Source organism: Chelonia mydas, chromosome 8 (genome assembly GCF_015237465.2).
Source record: "Chelonia mydas isolate rCheMyd1 chromosome 8, rCheMyd1.pri.v2, whole genome shotgun sequence".
In the NCBI taxonomy this organism is placed as follows: domain Eukaryota; kingdom Metazoa; phylum Chordata; order Testudines; family Cheloniidae; genus Chelonia; species Chelonia mydas.
In genome coordinates this window covers 51,697,372-51,722,749 of record NC_057854.1, presented here as the reverse complement: position 1 = coordinate 51,722,749, position 25,378 = coordinate 51,697,372, and the positions used below count along the sequence as shown (strand labels likewise).

The following is a 25,378-nucleotide window of genomic DNA, read 5'->3' as shown; positions in this document are numbered from 1 at the left end:
AAATCAGACTCCTGAAAGGGGTACAGTTGTCTGGAAAGGTGAGAGTCACTGGTTTAGAGGCAGGTACACAGATTGCAAATGGCCCAAGTGTGAATTAAATAAGACTTTTACCCTACTAGGAAAAAATATGGATAATCAGGGAAAGCAACAAAAGATGAAGGCAGCAAAAACAAAAAAACAACCCACAAAGAGAGTAGATCTTGAAAAGCAGCAGGGATCTGGAGTCTTTTGTCTTTGTGTGGGTTTCTCCTGCCCTCTAGCTCTGATCTGAACAGATGTGCTTGATGCAGGAAGGGTGATTAACAAGCAGAATCCTTAGTCCAATTTGGGCTTAAAAATGTAATAGGGAGAGAGGGAGGGAGGGTGTGGGGGGAGAGGAGTATTAGAGAGATTTGGGTCTCTAAGAAGGTTAAATCCCCACAAATAGCATTCAGCCTGTGGCAGTTCTAAAGCAGCAAAATTCCCTTTATTTAAACACTTGGGCTTAAAAAAATATATATATATAAGAAGATTTTGGAGAAATTATACTAAAATTTGTCCAGTTGTTTCCATGTCCGTCTGTACCGGTGCCTGCTTATGGAACGTCATGCCTGTCTTTCCATGATCACCCTCTGTTTTCCTTTCTCTCTCCATTTCCACCAACCTCATCATGGGCTGTACCCCATGCAGCCAGTCTGTCTGGGAGGCCAAATGGTTCCCCTTCTGATGAAACCCAGAATGAGAGGCATGAGGGTGGTAACCGGGGGCTCCCCAAGCTGACATCTTCTGTGATCTGGGCAATTGAGTTCTTCTGAGTTGATCCCAGGAGGGGAGGCCAAAGCAGCCATGTCCTGGTTTTCACTAACCCTAAACTGTGTCAAAGCAGCTGCAGGGACAGGTTGGGATTCGATTAGGAGAAATATTAAGTTAGAAAGGGATTTATTTCTAACAAAAAACAGCTTGGGAGGATTGTTAGGACCCTGGTGTGCTCCTGAGAGCAGGGCTCTTAATCCTAAAACCCTTGGCAAGCACTGGCAGGGAGTTTCCGGAGCAAGGTCTCCTGTGCAAGGGGGAGCTTTCTCCACAGCCTGGTGTGAGCTGACAGAAAACACCCAGGCCACTGCCACTCGGCCCTCCCAACACAAAGGAGACGGCTGCACTTACTTGAAGAAGTCTTCCTTACAGTAGACACTCCCGGCTCTGGAGAAGCACCTGTCCGCCAGCTGCATCTGGCAGTCTGCGCACTTGAGGCAGGAGCTGTGCCAGTGCCTGTCGAGGACTTTCAGGATGAATTTATCCAGGATGTGCTGGTTGCAGCCGGCGCACTGGGGAATCTCTGACGAGGCAGCAGTTGGGGGGGAGGGGAGAGAGAGAGGAGAAGAGCAGGGTCAGTGAGGACAGCCCCATTTGGAGAAAGGAAAAGGCGCGAGAGAGCCTCGGAGGCCTGTATCTCCCTGCTCCATGGGAACAGAGGGAGCCAGTCACTGAGTTAGAGATTTGCGTTCAGGGAGCTAGGCCCACCTGGTGTCCCAGTCCCTTCGGGGTGCAAACACTGTGTGCTCACCCAGCCCCCTGCTCTCCCATCGCTCCAGCTCTACACACGCCTGTGCTGAACAGTGTTACACCTCAGCAGTGCCTCGAGACCCCAGCCGAGATGGGGGCCCCACTGTGCTAAGCTCTGCACAGATATAGCGGGAGGTATCCCTTCAGTGGCTTCTGCTCCCCTTCCTTGTCCAGGCTGTTCTCCTCATCCACCCCCTCGAGGCCCTGAGTAGCTTCACCCTGCCTCGCCTCAGCTCCCATGCCTTCCTGCCCCCTCTCCGTAGTCTCTCCCCTTGCCTCCTCCCCCCACTCTTGGCTTCCAGCCTTCTCTCACGCTGCCCCCCGTCCTTAGGGCAGCTTCCCGTGCACCAACTGCCCCTTCCCTTCCTCAAAGCCCCCCTTAAAACTCGCTGCCTTCAGCCTCCCCGGACCAGCCTCGCTGACCACGTCCCCCTGCCGCCCCCTGAGACAGCACAGCCACCACAAGGCTTGCTTCGTACCGGACGGGCACCTCTAGGCTCTAACGTCTTTGGGGTGAGGCCTCTATTGCTTTTGCCCAGTTCCAGGGACTCCTGTGGCATGAGATGAACAAGGCCGCCTACTGTGGTGCTCCCCTACATTCTCATCCCCGGTGGGGAATGGGCATGTCGCAAGTTTCCCCTCCCAGAGGTCCCGTCGGGGGTCCCCCTCCCAGGCCCATCCCAATGGAAGAGTCTGGGCTGTAATCCCATGGCTCTCCAGGGCAGCGCTGGTGGCATAGAACTGCTCTGCAGAAGCGCGTTGCTGTGCTCTGCCACCCATTGGCATCAGAGCCATGGCAGGAGCCAGGTGCTCCCCAATGCCTTCCTGCTCCTGGGGGTGCAGGGGGCTACTCGGCTGTGTGGAGGGTGTCATTACAAACCCTGTCTTCAGGAACAAGCTCCTGTTTGTGAGGCACAGTTATTGTGAGAGTCCAACCAGCACCCCATTACCCCCCCCCACACACATATTGACATCCTGGCCTAGCTCTCCCACGGCAGTGAGCGAGAGAGGCTCTGGCAATATCTGTGGGGCATGAGCCCCCTCCACTCGCAGAAGTAGGCAGGTGTAGACCGTCAGCTGTGTGGGGAGGAGCGACACCCTAAAATATTCTTTACACTAAAGAAGGTCTTCCTAAAAAGTGGTTGTGGAGACGCCAGCTCCTGGATGGGGCTCAAAGCTGAGCTCCCGACCATCCACTCCCACTAGCAATTCCCCAGCACGTTGTGCGAGAGGAGCAGCCACCCCCATGCCCTGGCGTAATTCCAGCCTGGCAAAGAACACCCGGCTGCCTACATTCCCTGGCAGTTACGGGCTCTGTGTGAATCACTCCGTATTGAGTTTAACATAAAAGCCTAGGTCAGGTGACACGTACTTAGCGGACACACAAACTCTACCTGAGGAGAACATTACTGAGGTCGTAAAGTCCCACACACAGTCCGTGCCCCTCCCCACCCTCCGCCCCCGTTTCTTCCTGGCCCAAACTGGCCTCTGGTCACCCACACACCCACGTTCCCTGTCCTCACTGGCTCTCCATCTACAGTACTTCCCCTGCCAGGTCTGGCTCTTGTCCCCTCTACATTCAGTTCAAGCAGCTTCCTCCCGCAGCATGCCTGAGCCCAGGAGGGGAAGCAGTGAGGGCACATGAAGCGACAGGCTTCCTGCTTTCAGTTCAGGTGCCCAGCCCCACCACCGCTTGGCCTGAAGCACCCATGAACTGCAATTGCTGGCAAAGTCCCACTGTGGACAAAGTCTTTGGGGAATTAAGCTGAGAATTCCTCACAAGTCTCTACTGAGCATGTGCAAACTGCAATTTTTCAGAGGCTGGAAACTTGGGTGGCCAAATTTAGATGGTTTTCACGAAGATGACAAACCGCTGCCCTCCCCCTCCAAACTGCAAGTCCCTGATCCAATGCACGGGAGCACTAGAGCTTTGCAAAGAAGAAAGGTCACCAGGATGTTTTAACATGAGCAAAACAACATATTTCATTTCCCCTAGCCTTGTTCTCTGAAACCGTTGAGCCATTTTGGCTCAAATTTTCCAGAACAATTCAGCCTGAGGCAGACACCCAGCATGGAACATTTCAGCCTAAAAACCAGTCAAAGTCTGGCAAATTGATAAGCAACTGAAAACCGAGTCTTTTTAATGGGAGGTGTCAGGCAACTTTAGTAATAGGTGGTGCTACCAGCCCCTGCCTATGATACAATGGATTGTGAGGAGTAGGGACAAGGCAGGGTACAGGTAATACCTCAAAACAAAAGAATCTGTAAGGATTCAGCAGAGAGCACATAAGTGCTAATATAATCACCCAGACATGGTCTTGGTGTTTAGCATGACTAAGAGCATGAGCCTCTACAGCTTTAGTTAAAGGAGTAACTCCTCTAGTCAGCAGCTATATAAGGTTCTTATCCTCTTATATGGACCAGCTACTAGAAGGTAACAAAGACATGCAGTTTGCTCAGGTGGAGTATACTAACAGATGATGATTCCAAACCAATCAGCAGGGTATCTAATGGAGTACGCAAACAGAGAGAGAGAGAAAAGCGACAGCAAAGAAGAGTGACACCAGTACAGAGCTTACACATCAAGATCATGGGGCTCATTACTGCCAGTAGAAGCAAGATTGGATGGTATACCCAGGTATTTAGCTTAGGGTTGCCGAGTCTCCAGGAATCAAAGATTAATCGTTAAAGATTATGTCGTGTGATGAAATATCCAGGGATACATCCAACCAAAATTGGCAACCTTAATTTGGCCCGAAGGGAGACATTGTCTATAGCCATGCAAAAATTCTCCTGTGCTACACAGATCTGCATGGCAATCCAAGAGCAGACATCAAATCAGAGCATACATGCTGCATGTAGTTTGTACATTCTCGCATTCCCTGCAGTGTCAATGGGCTATGGTGTAGCTCCTTCACTTTCTGACCTAAATTGTTGCATGGTGTTCCTGGGCTCTGTTAAATGGCTACCCCGTTCCACACCAAAGGTGGCTGCATTTCACTGTTGACTGAAATGGTCCCACTGTGCAGTATTTATGCTTTGTAAAGAGGTTTTGAAATACTTTGGGGTGAGAGGCTCAGTATAAAAGCAAGCTATATATCTAGCTATCTAGACTCATATAAGATGTCTGTCTAGAGACAGACAGCTTATATAGATCTGGATAGCTAGATATTTATCTCCATTTCTATCTGCCTATAGTTCAGAATAAGCAGAGAGGGCTGTAAAAGTCTGCAAGAGAAGATTGCCCTGTAAAAGCAATGCACATAATGCTGCCATGCATGCCTAAAAGATGATTGATTTTAAAGAAATATGCCCCATAGCAGGAGTGTAATATCACAGGAGATGTTTGTGCATCAGCTCTTTCTTTCACTTGTCTATTGGGCAGTTCTGTGGTATCAGGACGACTGACTAGCAGTAAATATTTGGGCATTTTTATACTGCCACAAATCTAGAGAAGGGTCAGGAAAGAGTTACCTGATTGTACCAAAATGAAACAAATAAGCTCATTGGCTTATTTATTGATATGCTTTTTAAAGCTCACACACATTGGCCAGCCTGAAGCCAGTTTACTCTGAGAAATAGATTACATTAAAAAAAAAGTGAATTCTACTTCTGATAAAGTTCTTTATTGATTGGCAGAAGTATGTAGCTATTCAGCTTGTGAACCAATCAAAATGCATCTTCTCAGATACCGCATAGGGAGGAACCTACAGGCTTTCTCAGTTGTTTTCAGGGCTGCTTTGGAGAGCTGAGGCTGGTTGTAAGGAAGGATGGCCTTGTGGTTTAGGATATGTCTACACTGCAAAGAAACACTGGTGCACCGAGTCTCAGAGCCTGGGTCAATTGACCGCAGCTCGCACGGCTCGGGCTGCAGGCTGAAAATAGCAGAGCAGACAATCCCGCTAAAGCTGGAGCCTCGGCATGGAGACCGTCCCCTCTTGCTGGGTTTCAGAGCCCAAGCTCCACCCCAAGCCTGAATGCCTGCACTGCAAGTCCAAGTCAATAGAGACTCAACATTGTGGGTTTCTCTTTGCAGTGTAGACATAAGACACTGAGGTAGGGTCCAAAAGATTTGCCTTCAGTTTCTACCTCTGCCACAGCCTGTGGGTGTAACCTTGGGCAAGTCTCTTAATCTCAGGTCCCACATGGATAGCAGGCTAATAAAACTCTTTTATCTATTGAAATTAAAGCTATTAAGGGCAGAGACTGTCTCTTACCACGTGTATGTATAGTGCCTAGCACAATCTTGGTGGTGGCCTCTAGGCCCCATTCTCATATGAATTACAAAATCTTATTTTATAATTCTTGAACCCAGGTTCTTGCTCCTTGAGTGATCCATGTGGCTAAACCCAGAGAGGCCTTAATGGGTTCCAAAGGGTGCCTCATCCATGCCCTCTGGATGGTCCATGTGACACAAGGCAGCAAAGATCAGAGGGGGGAAAATTCCCTTCCAAAGATTAAAAAAATAAAGAAAAAAAGATATTAGATAGAATCAATGTGCCCGCTTTGTCTTTTGAAATGGAATTGCCTTCCTTGGGGTCAGCTCTTCCACTGCCATCATATGTCTGCAGAATGGCTTTCATTTATTTTAACTAAATTATTTGGTATAATAGGAATAATGTTAATGGAATTATACACTGTGACCAGATTACTGTCTAGCTCTTTAACAACAAATGTCTCAGCTTCACCTCTGCGCTTACAGTATTTTTGATAAATACTTTACCTCGGCATTTGTCTTTTAGTGGCAGACAGTTATCCACACCACACATAATTAGATTAACGGCGCTGCTTAATTGACTGCATATCTATCTGTACAAATTCATTCTGCTTGTCCTTATGTATCTACCTACCTGTCCACCCAACCAGATATTTATGATGATCATGGACTGCAGATAACACTGTCCAATAAGAGGAGACAGAATTATGTGACCTAGAATAGCCTAGCACTGTAGCTCTCGCACAGTAGATGATCAATTGTTATTAGAGGCAAACATTACTGGCTCTAGCTATTGGCTGAGGCAGGGTCACATGAACCTGAGACCGACAGGAAAGAAACCTCAGCGTGGAGTCAACCTGCCCAGGATGGTTCCAATACCATATGGGGGAAAAAAATCAGCCTTACAATACAATGATAAACAGTAGCACATGACAAGGTTGAGTTATATAATGCAATCGCACTGCCTGATTTGTGTGCATCACTACACCCTAGTCAGGCCAAATTCTGCCAGCCTCTGGCACTCTGCAATGGCATTTGTAACCCATCCCAGCACACTGCAGGCCTCTGACTTCCTTTAGCAGTTGGACGACGTAAGAAGATAAGGGTCTACTACTTCTGGCACCTAGGACAAGTCCTCTTTTAGCTCAAGTGAAAAAAGCCCATGGTTTTATTGCTAGAAGTCCTTGGTTCAAAGCTGCCCAATAGCAACCCAAGCAGGCTTCATTATACCGCGATAACATTATAATCAACAGGCGGAAGCTGGTTGCTGATTTTGCTTTTTAAGAAAAAAATTGAGCATTTACTTTGGGAGGAAGACTCCCTCCCCCACCCCAAGATTTTTATTGAAAATAATCTGAAAATTCCTCTGTGCCTTGAATTTTTTAATATGTTCTTCAACCGATGTTAAGAGGGAAAAAAAAGGAAATAGCACCGTTTAATGGTGAACTCCAGAAATTAGTTACTGATTGATTTCTGGCCAGGATTTTCTAAAGCAAAGTGCCTCATTTCTGAGATAGCTAGGGGCCTGATAGCAAGAAAGGGTTGAGCCACCGCCCTCTGACAAATTGACTCAGACTACAAATCAAGGCACCCAAATCACTGGAAAACTGAATGCTCTGGGCTAGGACCTGTCCTCCTGCTGTGTGGCTTCATTGGAAGGGAAAGAGATCACAGGGAGACATTCCCCAGAACATACAGCAGAAAAGGATCCTTCCCTAGCACTCACACCAAACTTTTTGGTGGCCTCCGAGTGCGGCCACTGACTCTTGCTGGTGGCCGCTCTCACACGTTTTCCTAAAATACTTAATTAGCTTTAGTAAAAACAAATAAATATGCACACGTACACGTCCAAATCATTGCAATTTATTTATTGCTAGCTAGTAAGTCTGTTGTGAAAAGTGATATTAACAAGCATACACGTATTGCTTTTCACCGCAGACTTATTCAGTCTTGTCAAGCCTGGGGACAAATTAAGCCCTGGATGGGGGCTTGGGGAAGGCAGTGGGGGCCAGGGGCAATGAGGGTGGGAAGGGTAGGTGGGAGGGGCTGGAGCCCAAAGCCCTGCGGCCAGAGCCTGCCACCCCCCTGCCCCGCCACCCCAGGGCTGAAGCCTAAAGCCTGAACCCCATCACCCCTGGGAAGGTGGGGATCTCACCAGCTGCCTGGTCCTCCAGCATTGTGCCCCAGGTTTTTTCCACAGGGGGAGCAGGGCCCAACCACTGCTGGCGGCTCCAACAACCAACACAAAGGTGGTGCATCCCAGAGTAACAGGGAGGAGCCTCTACTTCGCGCCCCCCCTCCCCCAATAACAGCCCAGAAGGCTGTGGCCGCAAGAAAAGCCCCTGGTGGCCACATGCAGCCACGGTGGCCACATTTGAGAAACGCTCCCCTCGCTGGATATCATGTAAGCTGTGATGCACAGCATGAGAGAGCCAGAGGTAAACGCTGTGGCTTTTCATAGATTCCAAGGCCAGACGGCACCATAGTGATCATCTAGTCTGACCTCCTTGATAACACACCCCAGAGAATTCCCCCAAAATAATTCCTGGAGCAGATCTTTTCGAGAAACATCCTATCTTGATTTTAACATTTCCAGTGATGGAGAATCCACCACAACCCTGAGTAAATTGTTCCAATAATAAATTACCCTTACTGTTAAAAATCTACAGGAAAGCGTGCCCGTCTCCATGCATCCCCCAGCTCTGCCTGCCCAATGGGATCCCACCCAGGCTGCAACTTTTAGGAGGAGTAGAGGTCCATGTATTGAACATACACCCAGCTCTCCCTATAAGCACCAGCCAGGGCAGAACTTGGCACTACCCCATTATCAACATTAAAATAAATGTAGCTAGTTCTCAGATTCTGGTACCATTCTTTGCTCGGCTTCATAGATTGTTTGCTTATCATAGAATATCAGGGTTGGAAGGGACCTCAGGGGGTCATCTAGTCTAACCCCCTGCTCAAAGTAGGACCAATCCCCCCTCAAGAATTGAACTCACAACCCTGGGTTTAGCAGGCCAATGCTCAAACGACAGACACGGTGTGGTCTGTTTGGGTGCCATTCACCAGCAGCACGTTTTAGATCAGGGCAGTGTATGGAATGATTTATAACACTGGCTTCATCTTTATGGCATTATCTATCCCTGTCAGGGAAAAAAATAGCTAATTATTGAAACAACATGGATTGTGAAATACTCTATGAAATTCTTCATGTCCATTTGTCACTGAGGGGAGCCGCCGAAATCAGATGCAGTGATAATCCAAGAGAATCCTGAATGGGCAGGGTCCCAAAGCAAACCTCACAGCAGAGCCCCCAAACATTGGGTCATCCAACTCGGAATTTTACAAATGGTCCCTATTTTTTTTAATAGGCTGAACCAAACCCTTCAGCTATGAATGCTCCTGCAATCTGGGGCATTCCAAATTCAGCTCCCGCTCCAGATCTCAGTCGCTCACACTTTATAGTACATGCACAGAGGAACCTGCTTTTACTGAACACAGATGTAATGTAAGTAGCAGCTAATGGAGCTACTCCTTTAAAAATAAATAAAAAGCCTCTATGAGGCTATAACACGATAACTAACTTCATTTGAAGCAGACAAAACTCCACATTTTTTCATTGCAGCCCAATGTCAGAATTGCTTTTCCTGTTCTAGGGAGCGATCTGTGTTTACATGGAGGACTTGGGGTCCTGAGGTCTTAGCTCAGGTGCACTCCCTGTAGGCTCCGGTGGAAGTTCTGCTTGAGTGGGAACTGCAAAATCAGGCTTTAAAGGAAAAAAATAAATGACATCACTCCGCGTCTAATCCAGAGCCCCTTGAAGACTTTCCCTTGACTTCAAGGAGGTGTCAATCAGAACCTATCCGGTGCGGGACGGGGGGGGGAGGGGACGGGGAGTATTTAGCACATGTATGGCAGTATCACCGCAAAGCATGGGTGAGGATTATGGCCCTGTTGTGCTAGAAACCGTACAAACACATATGAAGGCAGGGTCCCTGCCCTGGAGATAGGGACGCAATCAATATATACAATGTTTCAACACTCATACAAATTTGCTGCTTTAAAATTATTATAAATAAAGTAAAAGACAACTAATCCCATCTGCCCCTCAGTCTCATCCTCACTGATTGCTCTGTTCCTTATATGGGTCACAGCAGAGGTGAGTCTAAAGGAGAGGTTTGATATACAAAATATTACACTCATATAGGCATTTCATCTCAAAGACTACGTACGTGCAGTACCAATGCCATGCAGCCACCTCTGGGGATGGAGAGCCCTGGCTGACTGTTGCATAGCACACTGCACAGCAATAGAGGAGAAGACATTTGCTGACCAATGACCCTGTTATAGGATCCTTAAGGTCCATGCTCAGCAGTCAGAAGCTCAGGTTTTAATCTCTCATTGGAAAGATTCATTCCCACACACTAAATTTTAGATTGCTATAGACAGATAGATCTGATGCTGCATTCTTTGCACACCCAGAACTCACTCATGTCAATGGGAACTTTGTGTATGTAATTAGTGGAGGATTGGGCCCATAATGTGGGGCAGCATAAAGGACTTATTGCCAGGCGTTTGCAGTGACCACATTACTCGTAGGTGCCTGAGCTACGAGTGAATTATGTAGCTTTTCCCAGATTAGCAGCAATGAAAACTTTATAGCATCCCCGCCATCACATATTTTGTTTATGCCACTAATTTTTGTCCTTTAAAAAAAAATCCTGCTCTGCTATTTCCTCCTTGAAGTGCATTAGTTACTATGGAAACAGTGATGTCATTTGTATGGGCAGAGCTTAGTGACATCCAGAAGTACTGAAAGAAGCCTATGGGAGTTTTGCCTGAGTGAGGGCTGCAAGATTAGGCCCTATATTGTTACATGAGATTACATGAGACAAGGTCGAACCAGAGCTAATGGGCCGTATCCCCTGCTTGTCTCCACGGCAGTAGTTCCATCAACTTCAGTGGAGCTATGCCCATTTACACTAACCTTGTCTACACTAAAGGGAAAAGTCGATCTAAGCTACGCAATTTGAGTATGAATTGTGTAACTCAAATCGACATAGCTTAGATCTACTTACCGCGGGGTCCACACTACGTGATGTCGACAGGAGACTATCTCCCATCGACTCCCCTTGCTCTTCTCGATCAGGTGGAGTACAGGAGTTGATGGGAGCGCAATCAGCGGTTGATTTAGCGGGACTTCACTAGACCCACTAAATCAACCGCCGATGCATCGATCGCCACAGCGTCAATCCTCCGGAAAGTGTAGACAAGCCTGATCTGGCTTGATCTGGATTTGGATCTGGCCTGATTTTATTTTTGTAAAGGACTTTCAGGTGCTGTATTGCAGCAACATGTTTTCAGATAGCCCCAGATTCATTATTCCGGCTGGAGAACAGAAAGGAAAATCTTATTAAGAGAAAACTATACCAAGAGAAAGAGAAAAAGAAAGAGAAGGAATCCCACAAAACCAGATTCCAGTTCATTCACTGCCCTGGGCTGACGTAGGGTGTTTCAGGATGGAATCGGCTTTAACCTTTGCAATAAAACACCTCCAAAAACAATAATGTAAAAGAAAGGGGTGATGCATGTTACAGCTATTGGTTTATACTCTACTAACATCATCAAATGCAAATTAAAATCGTACATTTGTTGTACATAGCATAACACTGTTCATAGTATATGGCTGCTATCTCTCAGGGAGTCCTAGTGATATGTAGAAATGGACCTGAGGTTCATTTTCATGACTTGTTATTCTCAGCAACTCTAAATAAACATTATAATATGACCTATCATAAAGTAGGTTGAATATATTCATATCTGCCCACCTACAAAAATGTTTAGATAGATAGGTAGATAGATAGATAGATGTTTAACTGCCTTGTTACAAGAAATTTCATTCTGAAACCCTTGTATAACTGGGATACAGTCTCTCAAAATCCAGGATTTTTAAAACCAATGGGAATTCCTGAACCTACAAAAAGCCCTGGGGATGGACAATTCCTGGTTCCCCTAAGTACTGGGAGTATTGAAAAGATAGGAGTGAAGAAGGGAACTTTCTCAGAAGCAACAGGGTTTGTGCAGGCTCTCCAAAGGGGAAATGGAAATCTCTCTCAGAAGAAGCTAAGATTGGTCCTGGTGCCCAGGAGAAGCTGAGCTTTGCTCTGGCTGGCCAGAGAGGAGACTGTTTCAGCCTTGCCATGTTGAAGGGAGTTGCACTAGATGAAGCTCTACCAGCTTGAATGAATCTATGAAAGGCCCAAATTCTGCCCGGTGGGGTTGCCCCAGTGTAAAGGAGAGGAAAATTTTCCCCAAAACACTGATTTGGGCTCCAGATTCCAGCCCTGAACTAGTCTGAGGCTCACTCATGAGAACATAAGAATGGCCATACTGGCTCAGACCAAAGGTCCATCTAGCCCAGTATCCTGTCTTCCGACAGTGGCCAATGCCAGGTGCCCCAGAGGGAATGAACAGAACAGGTAATCATCAAGTGATCCATCCCCTGTCGCCCATTCCCAGCTTCTGGCAAACACAGACTAGGGACACCATTTCTGCCCATCCCGGCTAATAGCCACTGATGGACCTATCCTCCATAAATGTATCTAGTTCTTTTTTGAACCCTGTTATAGTCTTGTCCTTCACAACATCCTCTGGCAAGGAGTTCCACAGGTTGACTATGCGTTGTGTGAAAAAATACTTCCTATTGTTTGTTTTAAACTTGCTGCCTATTAATTTCATTTGGTGACCCTTAGTTCTTGTGTTATGAGAAGGAGTAAATAACACGTCCTTATTTACTTTCTCTACATCAGTCATGATTTTATAGACCTCTATTATATCCCACCTTAGTCATCTTTTTTCCAAGCTGAAAAGTCCCAGTCTTATTAATCTCTCCTCATATGGCAGATGCTTCATACCCCTAATTATTTTTGTTGCCCTTTTCTGAATCTTTTCCAATTCCAATATATCTTTTTTGAGATGGGATGACCACATCTATATGCAGTATTCAAGATGTGGGCATACCAGGGGTTTGTATAGAGACAATATGATATTTTCTGTCTTATTATCTATCCCTTTCTTAATGATTCCCAACATTCTGTTCACTTTTTTGACTGCCACTGCAAATTGAGTGGATCTTTTCAGAGAACTATCCACAATGAGTCCAAGATCTCTTTCTTGAGTGGTAACAGCTAATTTAGACCCCACCATTTTATATGTATAGTTGGGATTATGTTTTCCAATGTGCATTACTTTGCATTTATCAACACTGAATTTCATCTGCCATTTTGTTGCCCAGTCTCCCAGTTTTGAGAGATCCTTTTGTAGCTCTTCGCAGTCTGCCTGGGACTTAACTATCTTGAGTAGTTTTGTATCATCTGCAAATTTTGCCACCTTATTGTTTACCCCCTTTTCCAGATCATTTATGAATATGTTGAACAGGACTGGGCCCAACACAGACCCCTGGGGGACACCACTATTTACCTCTCTCTGTTCTGAAAACTGACCATTTTTTCCTACCCTTTGTTTCCTATCCTCCAGTCATTTGGTACAGAAGCTGATTTAAATGATAGGTTACAGATGACAGATAGTAGTCCTGCAATTTCACATTTGAGCTCCTTCAGAATTCCTGGGTGAATACCATCTGTCCTGGTCACTTATTCCTGTTTAGTTTATCAATTTGTTCCAAAACCTCCTTTAATGGTACCTCAGTCTGGGACAGTTCCTCAGATTTGTCAGCTAAAAAGAATGGCTCCGGTTTGGGAATTTCCCTCACATCCTCAGCTGTGAAGACCAATGCAAAGAATTCATTTAGTTTCTCTGCCATGGCCTTATTGTCTTTGAGTGGTCCTTTAGCATCTTGATGGTCCAGTGGCCCCACTGGTTGTTTAGCAGGCTTCCTGCTTCTGATGTACTTAAAAAAAAATTTGCTATTACTTTTTAAGTCTTTGGCTAGCTGTTCTTCAGATTCTTTTTTGGCCTTCCTAATTATATTTTTACACTTCATTTGCCAGAGTTTATGTTCCTTTCTGTTTTCCTCGCTACGATTTAACCTCCATATTTTAAAGGATGCCTTTTTGCCTCTCACCACTTTTGTTACTTTGTTTTTAGCCATGGTGACTTTTTTTTTTTTTTTGGTTCTCTTACTATGTTTTTAAATTTGGGGTATATATTTAAGTGTAGCCTCTATTATGGTGGTGCAAGGTTTTTACTTTTGCTGCTGTACCTTTTAATATTTGTTTCACTAACCTCCTCATTTTTGTATAGTTTCCCGTTCTGAAATTAAATGCTACAGTGTTGGGTCGCTGTGGTGTTTCCCCCACCACAGGGATTTAAATGTAATTATATTATGGTCACTATTACCAAACCGTCCAGCTATATTCACCTCTGGAACCTGATCCTGTGCTCCACTTAGGACTAAATCAAGAATTGCCTCTCCTCTTGTGGGTTCCAGGACTAGCTGCTGCAAGAAGCAGTCATTTAAGGTGTCAAGAAACTTTTTCTCTGCATCCGTCCTGAGGTAACATGTACCCAGTCAATATGGGGATAGTTAAAATCCCCCATTATTATTGAGTTTTTTATTTTAATAGCCTCTCTAATCTCCCTGAGCATTTCACAGTCATTATCACCATCCTGGGCAGGTGGTCGGTAATATATCCTTACTGCTATATTATTATTAGGGCATGGAATTACTATCCATAAGGATTCTATGGTACAGTTTGCTCCATTTAAGATTTTTTACTTCATTTGATTCCAAGCTTTCTTTTACATATAGTGCCACTCCCCCACCAGCATGACCTGTTCTGTCCTTCCGATATATTTTGTACCCTGGTATTACTGCGTCCCATTGATTATCCTCATTCCACCAAGTCTCTCTGATGCCTATTATATCAATATCCTCATTCAATACAAGGCACTCTAGTTCACCCATCTTATTATTTAGACTTCTAGCATTGGTATATAAGCACTTTTTAAATGCTTGTCACTTTTTAGCTGTCTCCCATTAAATGATGTAATTGAATGAGATTTTTCATCATGTGACTGTTTCTCATCAGATCCTGGCTGTATTTTATCATCTTCCATCCTTTCCTTCTTAGTAGGACATAGACAATCTCCATTACTAGATCCTACCCTAAGGAATGTCTCTGTCCGAACCATGTGTTCCTCCACACCTGTCGGCCTTCCCCTAACCCTTAGTTTAAAAACTGCTTTACAACCTTTTTAATGTTAAGTGCCAGCAATCTGGTTCCATATTGGTTTAGGAGGAGCCTATCCTCCCTCTATAGGTTCCCCCTTTCCCAAAAGTTTCCCCAGTTCCCAATAAATCTAAGCCCCTCCTCCCTACACCATCATCTCATCCACGCATTGAGACCCTGCAGTTCTGCCTGTCTAACTAGCCTGCTCATGGAACTGGGATCATCTCAGAGAATGCTACCATGAAGGTCCTGGACTTCAATCTCTTACCTAGCAGCCTCAATTTGGCCTCCAGGACTCTCTCCTATCCCTCCCTATGTCATTGGTACCTACATGTACCACTACCACCGGCTCCTCCCCAGCACTACATGGAAGTCTATCTAGCTGTCTTGAGAGATCCACAACCTTCGCACCAGGCAGGCAAGTCACCATGCGGTTCTCCCGGTCATCGCAAACCCAGCTATCGATGTTTCTAATGATCGGCTCACCCATTACTAATACTTGTCTCTTCTTAATAACTGGAATTCCCTCCCCCAGAGAGGTATCCTCAGTGCCAGGGGTAGACAACAACATCTGTCAATTAACAGTGAATCTTCTTTCCATTGACTTCTCTCTGCTGTCCCTCAGCACTCCTGCTGCTGGAATAGGAATCCCATGCTTCCAGCTTTTAAGCCCTCTCTCTCATTCTAAGTGTTGTTTTATTCTAATAAAGCCAAGAATTGTATTTTGTCTTTAACTATTTGAGATCACATGCTGCTCAAACAATGCTCACTTTCACTCACTCCTTATCTGGGGGAAGCTGAGTTTTTAAATAGAATAATAGACAACAGGGTTTAAAAAAGCCCTACTAGACCATCTCATCTATTCCCTGGGAACCAGTGCAGGACTGTGGCTTGCAGGGGCTTAGCCTGTGTTTCAAATGATGGGGCTTCTAGCACCTTTCAGGGGAGGCTATTCCACAGCCTTACAGATCTCACACATAGGATTTTTCTCTTGACATTCACCCTATATTTTCCCTTTGTTAGTGTCATCCTATTAGCCCAGGCTATACCCTTGGCACCAACCTAAACATATGTTTTACTCCTTATTATTTGCCTTCTTCATATATTTTTGCACTCTGATCATATCCTCCAAGACACCATGCAACGATATCCAGTTAATTCAATTATTCCTTGTAAAGGGCTTGATCTGACCCCACAGAAGTCACTGGGACTTTTTCCATTGACTCCAGTGGGGTTTGGATCAGTCCAAAAAATGCCCCAACTTCCAAGGTTCTGAGTCCCTTTCCTGGGAGCCAATGGGAGTTGAGGGCACCCAGCACTTCCCAGGATCAAGCCCCAAAGAGATCCTCCCCAAGACTAAAACACAAATAGACTGAAAAGCTGGTGTGAGCGGGAAAAGACACAGGGACACATTCAGATCCGGTATAAGCAGAGGCAACGTCAGCGGGCTCCTCAGCTAGAAGGGGCCCTGTTCCGCCATCCCTTTGACTGCAAAGCTCCCCCTGAAGATCTGCGTGCGGAATGATGGCAGGCGATAGCCCAGTGGTGTCATTCATTTATCATCGCAGTATCACTGGTGCCACTCTAGTTAAGCTCGTGTCAGTATTTCCATTACTGAGAAGTTCATAATTCAACCCTAAAAATGTCATCTCGGGCTCGAAGTTCACCGGCTGAAAGCAATTAAAAAAGCATTGGGTTTAAATCAGCTTGGGCAGGATTATTATTTTAGTTTACAGGGAGTAGAAGAAAATGGTGGCTTGCTTGGTTCATACTTGGTTTCGTTTGCAGTTTAAAAGAATACAGTAACCAGCCACCCTAATTCCCCTTCAAGCATAGCATTGTGCAAGCCACTCACTCACAGCCTGATCATTTAACAAGAATGGAAACAGCTGCATTTTAACACCGGTAAAATTGTTACTATCTCAGCCTTCAAATTCTTCCCCACATCAAGAGGTCCAGCTGAAGCTAATGGGACTACACACAGGAGGGAGGATTATTTGTGCGAGTGAGGAGGGGTTGGAGGATTGGGCGCCACAAACTCACAGTATCACTGCAGCCTGTTTTTAAAGCATGCGTCAGTTTCATGTTGCAGTGACCAGACACAAAATCCTGCCGAGTCCCGTTTATTCCCCGTGCCGCGAGCCACCCAGCACACTCTTCGGATTGCCTAGTTTTGCCTTGCCTTTGCCACAGCACCTGGGGAGGCCAGGGGGGCACAGCAGGCCGGCGCCGCGCCTGCTAACCGCTCTGTTCCAAGCCACGTGCAAGAGCCGCGCGGACCCTCCCCAGGTGCAAACAGATTCATTGAGTCCCAGCGCAGCTGGACCCACCCCACAGCCTGGACTGCAGCGGAGGCACGAGCAGAAAAACACAGCAGTGGCTTGCATGTATAATAGCAACAAGGATTTCAACGGGCTGGGCAGGTGCTAGCTCCGTTTTACCAGCGAGAAAACAATTGCTTCCCTCACACTGGAAAGGGAGAGGAAAGTGCTATTCAGCCCGAAGGAAGGGGACATAATCTGGCTTTATGTGACTTTCCCAGTGCCATCGAGTGAGTGGCAAAGTCAGGAATATTCAAGTCTCCTGATCCCTAGTCCCCGGATCTGACCAGTAACTCAACCCCTTGTAGCCACCACGCCGGGAAAATCAGACTCATCACTTGTGTTAAAACAAAACAAAACAAACAAAAATCTACTGTAAGACAAAAAGGTAAATGAGACAGACTGGCAACAGCCGAGCAATCCGGAGTGAAGGCTGACACTCCTTTTAGTCCATCCTGTTGTGCATTGAGGCCAAGAGCTCTCGGGACAGTCACAGTGGATAATTTACAACACAACGCTTGCAATATACCTTGGTATAACCAGGTGAGAAAAGGAGAAGTTGTCAGACTTCACGGAACGCTTCAGCTTTGCTCAGGTTTGGATCACAACCGCAGAGGGGCACGCGTCGCCACTTGAAATGTGCTATGTTATGAACCAATTTCTGTACAGAACAAACACATGGAAGCTACTCTTCTCCTCCTGGAAAAATCGATTGAAAAAGTTCTCAAAACCCTGTTGACTTTTCACTATTTCTGCTCGTTTGCATAATTGCATTCAGTTGGGACAATGGGACCCAGTGAAGACACTTTCCCTTTCGTATCTAGTCCAATTTCAGTTTCTGATTCTCAGTGCTGCAATGTTTGGGGAGCAGACAGGGAGGGGAATGATTATTCGCTGGGTTGGAGTTAATATCCGTTTAGATAGATAGATAGATGATAGATAATACTTAGCCCTATGTTTTGTTGAAGCTTGTTTGTAGGAGAGAAGGCGGAGGAATAACATGATTTAATCCCCGCTAATCGAAATCAGTAAAATGCCTGACCTGACATTCTGTTCAATGGGTCACTCTTTCCACAGATATTTCATTCAGAGGGCTCCGGATTCTGGGGTTCGCTGATGCCATGGGGTACCCGGAACACTGCAGAGATCCGGGGCTTTCCACCGCTGTCTTTCCCCCCTTGGGGCACTCCCGGGCTTTCTCCTCGTGGCTTGATGTTAGGAAGTGAATTCTCAGCCCTTTGGCTTGGCATCCCTTTTACGGGCGCCGTGAGCCTTCCCTGACCAACGAGGCAGGGAAGACAGCAAGAAAGATCAAGGAGCCGCTTTCCTGGGTGAGGTGGAGGGCGCTGGGGAATCTGATCCCAGCCCTTGGGTAGTGCACACAAGGTTTCGCTTCTGCACTGTGGAGTTTCTGCTCTCTCAGGATCAGCCTCCCGAGTTGCGTTTGCTCGCCCTGCCGCAGAAGCGACATTTCAATGGAAGCGAAACAAAGCCGAGCGGCCGCAGCAGGTGTGCTACGCAAGGGCTGGTGGCAAGTCCCGGGCCGCTCCTGCTCCAGGAGAAGTCACATCGGAGCAGAATAGCCCCTGCTACTACAAAACGCTCGCACCATTAACGCGCCGTAGCGTCTTCGCGTCGCCCCCAGCGAACACCAGAAAGAGCGGGTGCATCACAGAATCGGCACCAGAGTGTGCGACAACAGCCCTGGATAGACCTTCCCCAGCCGGGACCCTGATCCACCGAGCCCCCCAAACTCCCTGTGAAGTTAGCGGGGAAGCAGGGCGCACGGGATCGAGCCCTTAGCCATTGACTAGACTAGAGAAAAAGCGGGCGCTGGGCCGCTGAACACAGGCTGGGCGCGTTTGTTCTCCGCTGCAGGCGGGCTCGGTTTGGCGCCGTGCATTTCTTTGGTCTTTAACTAACACACAATTTGATAAACCTCAGGAGCGATCCGGAGCCGCGCTGAGCCAGGGACGCCGCGCACACTTGAGGAGGAAAATCCCCGCATGGGGGGGGGGGAGGTAATTCCTGCAATCTGTGAGGATTTCAAACTAGGTTTCTCTTCTCAGCCCGAAAGAGCCAGGACTGTAGGAGATCGGAGGGCGAGAAAGGAAATTACCAGGGCAAAACTACACACAACCCCAGAAAAGCGCTTCGGCGTTCGTCTTTCCCCATCACCTTCCCGGCTTAATCCTGCACTAGTCCAGGGAGCTAATTCATACCAGATACATCTCTAGGAATGTGGGCTATGAGGCGAGAGAAAAAATACAAAGCAGGCGAGAGATTCCCTGATCGGAATCATTTCCCCCCCTCCCCAAATCCTACAGGTTTCGTTTATTTCTTCCAACTTGGAAAGGGGCTTTTGACGCTGATAACCTACCGGGCCAACGACTGGCTGGGAAGAGGGGAAAGGTTTGAACCGGGGGGAATGTGCGGGATAATCGCGAAATTAACAAGAGGCGACCCAGGGGGTAGGCGGCGGGTGGAAGTTGCCTCTTCCCCAAATTCAGAGGCACACTTCCGAAGTGCAAAGGGACGGCTGGGAAAGAGACGACTCACCCTCAGGTGAGCTAAACCCAGAGAAGGGCTGTACATTGCCCAGTTGGGTTTGGGATGAAGTTCTGACCAGGGCAGGTCATTTTTACAGACAGTAAATGAGACTTTACGAACCAACCCAATCGCTTTAGTCTTTTCAACACTAATCCACAAATATAAGGCTAGAAACAGACACGCATAACAAAGCCTCCGCCACAGCGCCGACAACAAATTCTATATCCGTCGATTAATAAACGATGCGTCGACAGACAAATACAGGAACATAGATACAAAATCTATCCGGGCAGCTCTAATTCAAACAATCTATCTCCATAGATCCAGGTGTAAAAACAATTACATTTATATGTGTGTGAGGAGATAAATACGTTCTATCCATAGACAATTCGAATTAGATCTCTCTATAGAGAAATAGTTTTATCTATCGATCTGTATGTGGGGATAGAGAGACTCTTTGAATTGTTGAGGTCTGTCTCCTGTCGCTATCGCAATCAGCTCATAGAGATATCAGTACCTGAATTTTCTTCTCACCCAAACCAGTTCCCCCTCCTCGCTCACCACCCACCCGCTCCACCTGCCGCTGGGACGGAATGTCCGTCTGCGCAAACAGGAGGAAGGAAAACTACGCCCCAGGGAAACGCACTGGGCGGCGGTGGGGTCGGCGGAGTTTCCTCCTGCTGCGAAGCAGGTAGGGAAATGCCCCTTCCTCTGATCTTGACCCCAGCACTGAGTGGCCCCGGCTGGGCTGCATATGGGACACCTCAAGCGATCAATCAACCAGCTCTGGAGCCCCGCATCCCAGCCCTGTAAACGGCGTTTTCCAGACATCCCTGAGCTACTTCTTCTTCCACCGGATTAGTGGGAAAGAGTCCCAGGGAGCTAGAGATGAGTTTCGTTACAAAGATGCTAAAACAGGCTCCCGGCCAGGAAAGGGGACGTCGCCCAGGGCTGGGGAGCCCTGGGATTTGGCCATAGGCCAATAGCACAGGGTGATTTTCCCTCTTGCCTGGGACGCCGGGGTCAAGGACTCCCAGTATAGAGGGGAAATCGGACCCCACACAGAGGCCTCCGCTCTTCTCATCCGCAGTGTCTCCTACAGCCCTTTAGGGAGGACTTTTCGATCTGACATTCCTTCTCAAGGCAGGTGGTTCCTCGAATTCGAATCGAAGGGAATTGTAAGACCTTCTTTCACGCCTGCTGGGAGCGACATTGTAAGCGCGGGGAGCGGGACCAAACACTCCTCACACCCTATTCGTAATCGGTTACTTGTTTAGTCGAATTTAAAACAATTGTTAACGGGGACGATTGCCTAGAACAGTCATCATTTCGTTGTCTGGGATAAACAGAAAACAGGGGGTGTACACTGCAGAGAACGAAAGAGAAAGAGAGCCGTGTCGGACTCAGTTTCTCACTGGTAGAAAAAATATTGCTAACTCAGAGCAATTAAAAACAAATCCCTGGGGCTGGTACCTAGAACAGCAAAGGTGGCCCGTGAACAGTCCACAGCAAACGCAAAGCAAGGGGGCTAGTGAAATTCACAACCCGCGTCTCATGTCTCCTCTTTGGTTCGGAGAGGACTGTGAACCGGGGTCACTGGAAAGCAACAATCTTTCATCCCCGCACAGGGGGCTTTCTGCGCGGCTTTTGCATTTATTTAATCAAACAAAATACAAACACACCTGCCACAACCCCATCAGGGGAAAGGATGAGAGAAGGAGATAAAAGAGCCAGAGGTGAAACGCGGCTGCCCGGATCGCTCCTGTCCCCTCTCTCTAGAAATGTTTGACTCAGACTCTCCATTCAGCCGCTATGTCAGGGCTGCTCTGGACACATTTCCAACTCAAGAGTTTTTGGTTTGGTTTGGTTTGGTTTGCTGAGGGGTGGGGGAGAGGGGGAAGAGTATTGTTGCAAATCAGGAGAATTCGGGAGCTGCTGCTCAGGAAACCCAAGGGATGGAGCGCTCCAGCCTAAGTGGAGGAGATTCCTGCAGCAAGATTCTGCCCAACCCAGAATCCACCAGGATCTGGACTAAATGCCCGCCCCAGGAGCCTTTGCAGCCCCCCAGTCTTTCACCTGAGCCCCAGTGCCCAGCGGGAGCGTGAGAAGGGGGGTTCCAGGAGCTGCCTAAAGACCGGTCGCTGTCCAAGCAGAGAGGGGCACAGAGCCCTTCCCGATCTACAAGTCCCTTGCACAAGCACAACCGCTGGCAAGGCGGAGGGTAAGAAAACAGCAACTTTTGCCTGTCGGGGTCAGGAATTTCCACTCTGCCAGCCAGTAACCCGCTAGGCATCGAAATGTAAGCAACCAAAATACAAAAAGTGACTGACAAGGAATGAATTGATCAATGGAATATACTAGACGCGTGTGTAAGCTATTCAACAAAAAAGATCTGTCTCTAAATACACAGATACTTTTACAGCCAGAGATTTGTAGAAAAAAGATAACTAGATCAAGATATGTAGATACACGTACATTTGTATCTATGTTTCTATAGTATTTATCAACATATAGCATAGATATTCTGTATGCGAAGAAAGAGATAATGTGTATACGTCTATACATAATGGTATATAGCTAGACACGAATTTAATTATGCATGGATACAGATCTCTCTATAAATATACAGATAATTGTGCATATATACAGAAATAACGGTTTATACATTTATATATGTATACGAGAGAGATCTGTATCCATACATCATTCAATAGCGGTCCAGATCTAGAGATCAATATTTGGACAGATTGATACAATGGGATTTTAAGGATTTTTGACATACAACCTAGCCGTATTTGATCTAAACCAACTGACTCTTCATTATAAATACAGATTCTCTGACCCGAGCTATAAATTGGACCCTATTTCTGACCGACAGGTCTCTCTCCGGATAAATGGCCGGGTCCAGTTAATTCTCTCTCTTCGCTCTCTCTGAATTCGGGAGATTGGTTTGGAGGCGGATTTTAAAACTCAGTAGCAAGAGGAGGAAATTTCCCCTCTGGATCATAAAGCGGAATAAAATGAGATCGCATGGGCTCCGTACAGCCTTTAAAACAATCCCCAGTTTTCTAGCCGGGGAGAGGGCACCACAGGTCAGAAAGATAAATCTAGAAAGGCTCCAAACAATCAAATACAAACAAAGGAACAGTCCAGAAGCTGAAACCCGTTCTTCTTATTCCATCGACCAAGATCATTCCGGGACATTTTTTGCCACCGTTTTGTGTGCCCTGCTATCGCAAGAAAGTAACCGCACTTCCCTTCTGCTGGGTTTCAGACGGTAGCAAAGATTTACGAATCAAACTAGATGTGAAAGGCCCCTAACTTCTCCTATAACTTCCCCCCACACGCCAGCCCGCTCCACCACTTTCCAGAGAGATCTCGCCGGAGAGGCGCTAACCCGGGGGGCGGGATGGCAGAGGATCTGTAAAGTACCCCCTCATCAGTGACTGTGACCACCTTCCCGGCTGCAAACGCGACCCGGGCCTGGAGTGAGTTAGCAAAAGGATCTCCAAGCGAAACCATTCAACGCACGAGACGGGCAGTCTCCGCACAACGCCAAGCAACAGGGTGTAATGTATAACAACGCACACACCGACACATCCGCATGCCAGCGCCCCGGTTAGCCAGAGACCTGTGGCCGCATTTGCGGAAAACTCTTGATCCGTTTCCCCTGCCATTTACATGTCATGCTTTTTCCGAGCGCCCGGCTGATTTCACATTTCAGCGGACCCGAGACTTCCCCGGGAAAGCCCTGGAAACCAGGCAAAGCCCCGCCGGGAAAAGCCGCACGCGGCATCTCTGCTGCCTCGGCCACCCGAGGGGCAAGGCAGAAATGCCCCAGGGCCGTTCTCAGTGTAACCAGAACACACGGGCTGCGAGCGCGGAGGAGAGACGCCGCATTCAGCGCGGAGCAGGGAGCCAGCCCTTTGCCAGAGCATCTGTCGCCTACAGGAGGGGCCGATCCGCGTGCTCAGCATTGGGAACAGAGCGAGAAATACGGGGTCATAACACAAGCAACGAATATTATGGAGTACGGATGTGTCTATATTATGTGTGTATGTATCTATATTAACACACACCGTATATATCAGTGTGCATATATATATCCCCATATATATATGCACAAACAACATATATACCAGCGTGTGTATATATATATATATATTTGTGCGTATGTGTATATATATACACACACACGCACAAATATATATATATATATATATGCATTCGCACAGATATATATATGTACATACACACGTTATAATACATACACACACGCATAGCTATATTATACACACACACACACGTGTAGATACATACATATGCTTACAGTATAGCTATATTCCTGATACAGGGTTCACAACTAGGCTCTCCTATGCATATAACTTGTGTCTATTCCTGGATCAGAGTTCACAGCTTAGCCTGAGCTACACTACCCTCAAGTCCAATTTGACAAAACAACCGCCTGGGATCTCCCCCGGCAGGCAGCTCAGCGGATCTTCTCCCCTTCCCCCCGCCCCCATTTGGGAAGAGCAGATTGCAAATAAACTCCCCGGCGGTGACTTGCATTGGGGTCTCCCCACTCCTAGGAGCAAATTGGCAAGATGGGTGCACTTTCCGGAGATTTCCCCCCTTAGAATGCAGCGCTCAGGGGGTCTCCCAACTTCTTGCAAGGCGGTTTAAAGTTGATGTGGCTGCGGGACCAGTATTTTGCTGTCATCCAGGAAGATTGTTTACTTCCCATTAGCTGCCTAGCAGCTCCTCTTCCCCAATCAGCACAATCATCCTGCATATCCACTCTGCTCTGGGTACTTCCTTCCCTGTTGCATATTATTATTTTTCTCTCTATATTATTAGTATTTTAAAAAGAAGGCAACCAACCTCATCCAGCCCCTTCGCAGGAATTTGCCTCACATGGAAATACCCACCCGTCTTACATTTCTCAAGTACTTTTTCCGCCCCTGCCTCTCCACATCTCACAGTGCAGTTAGCCACCCTCCCTGCACCATTTAGGCTTCTATCATTGCCAGTTTTCTTTATTATTAAATCAATGAGGGAAAAAAAAATCCTTACGTTGCATTGGCACACCAAGAATCTCTGGAAGCCCCTTGACAGAACCTTCTGTAGTGAGTGCTGAGCTTTGCATCATTTTATTTAAATAGAAAATAAAAAATAAACGGCTCTATTTTATCTCTCTATAAAAATAAAACAAAACATTAAGTTTAAAGTACAACCAGGGCTGATCCTTCTACACGTGCTGGAGGACTGGAGTGGCCCTGCTTTAGCCCTGGTCTGTTTCAAATCTCTTTTGATCCTGCTATCCTGGGTTAGTGTATCCCGGGTTAAAGTGATGCTGCCGCAGCTCTTTTCGCTGGAATGCTGGTCCCCTGAAGGCAGGTTTGATTCATTCACACTGCAGGGAGTGAGCGTGACGTCACTTTCCGCAGGGAGGCCCCGCCCCCTCCAGCCAATCCCCTTACATCATGTCGGAAACTGGGGCGGGGACACCCAAAGGACAGAGCCCAGGTAAAGATTTTAGGGGTGGGGCCACCAGCCGA

The 25,378-nt window shown here is 47.0% G+C and overlaps 1 protein-coding gene across 1 annotated transcript in view; it reads right to left on the bottom strand.

Moving 5' to 3' along the window:
* LHX4 (LIM homeobox 4) overlaps positions 1–24,969 on the bottom strand; it is a 59,249-nt gene extending 34,280 nt beyond the window's left edge. The window contains exons 1-2 of the mRNA XM_037907186.2: positions 24,894–24,969; positions 1,144–1,315 (exon numbers count right to left, since the gene is read on the bottom strand). Of these exons, the coding sequence (XP_037763114.1) occupies positions 1,144–1,315; positions 24,894–24,969 (248 nt within the window). The remainder of the gene's footprint in view (positions 1–1,143; positions 1,316–24,893) is intronic.
* Between the last annotated feature and the right edge of the window lie 409 nt (positions 24,970–25,378).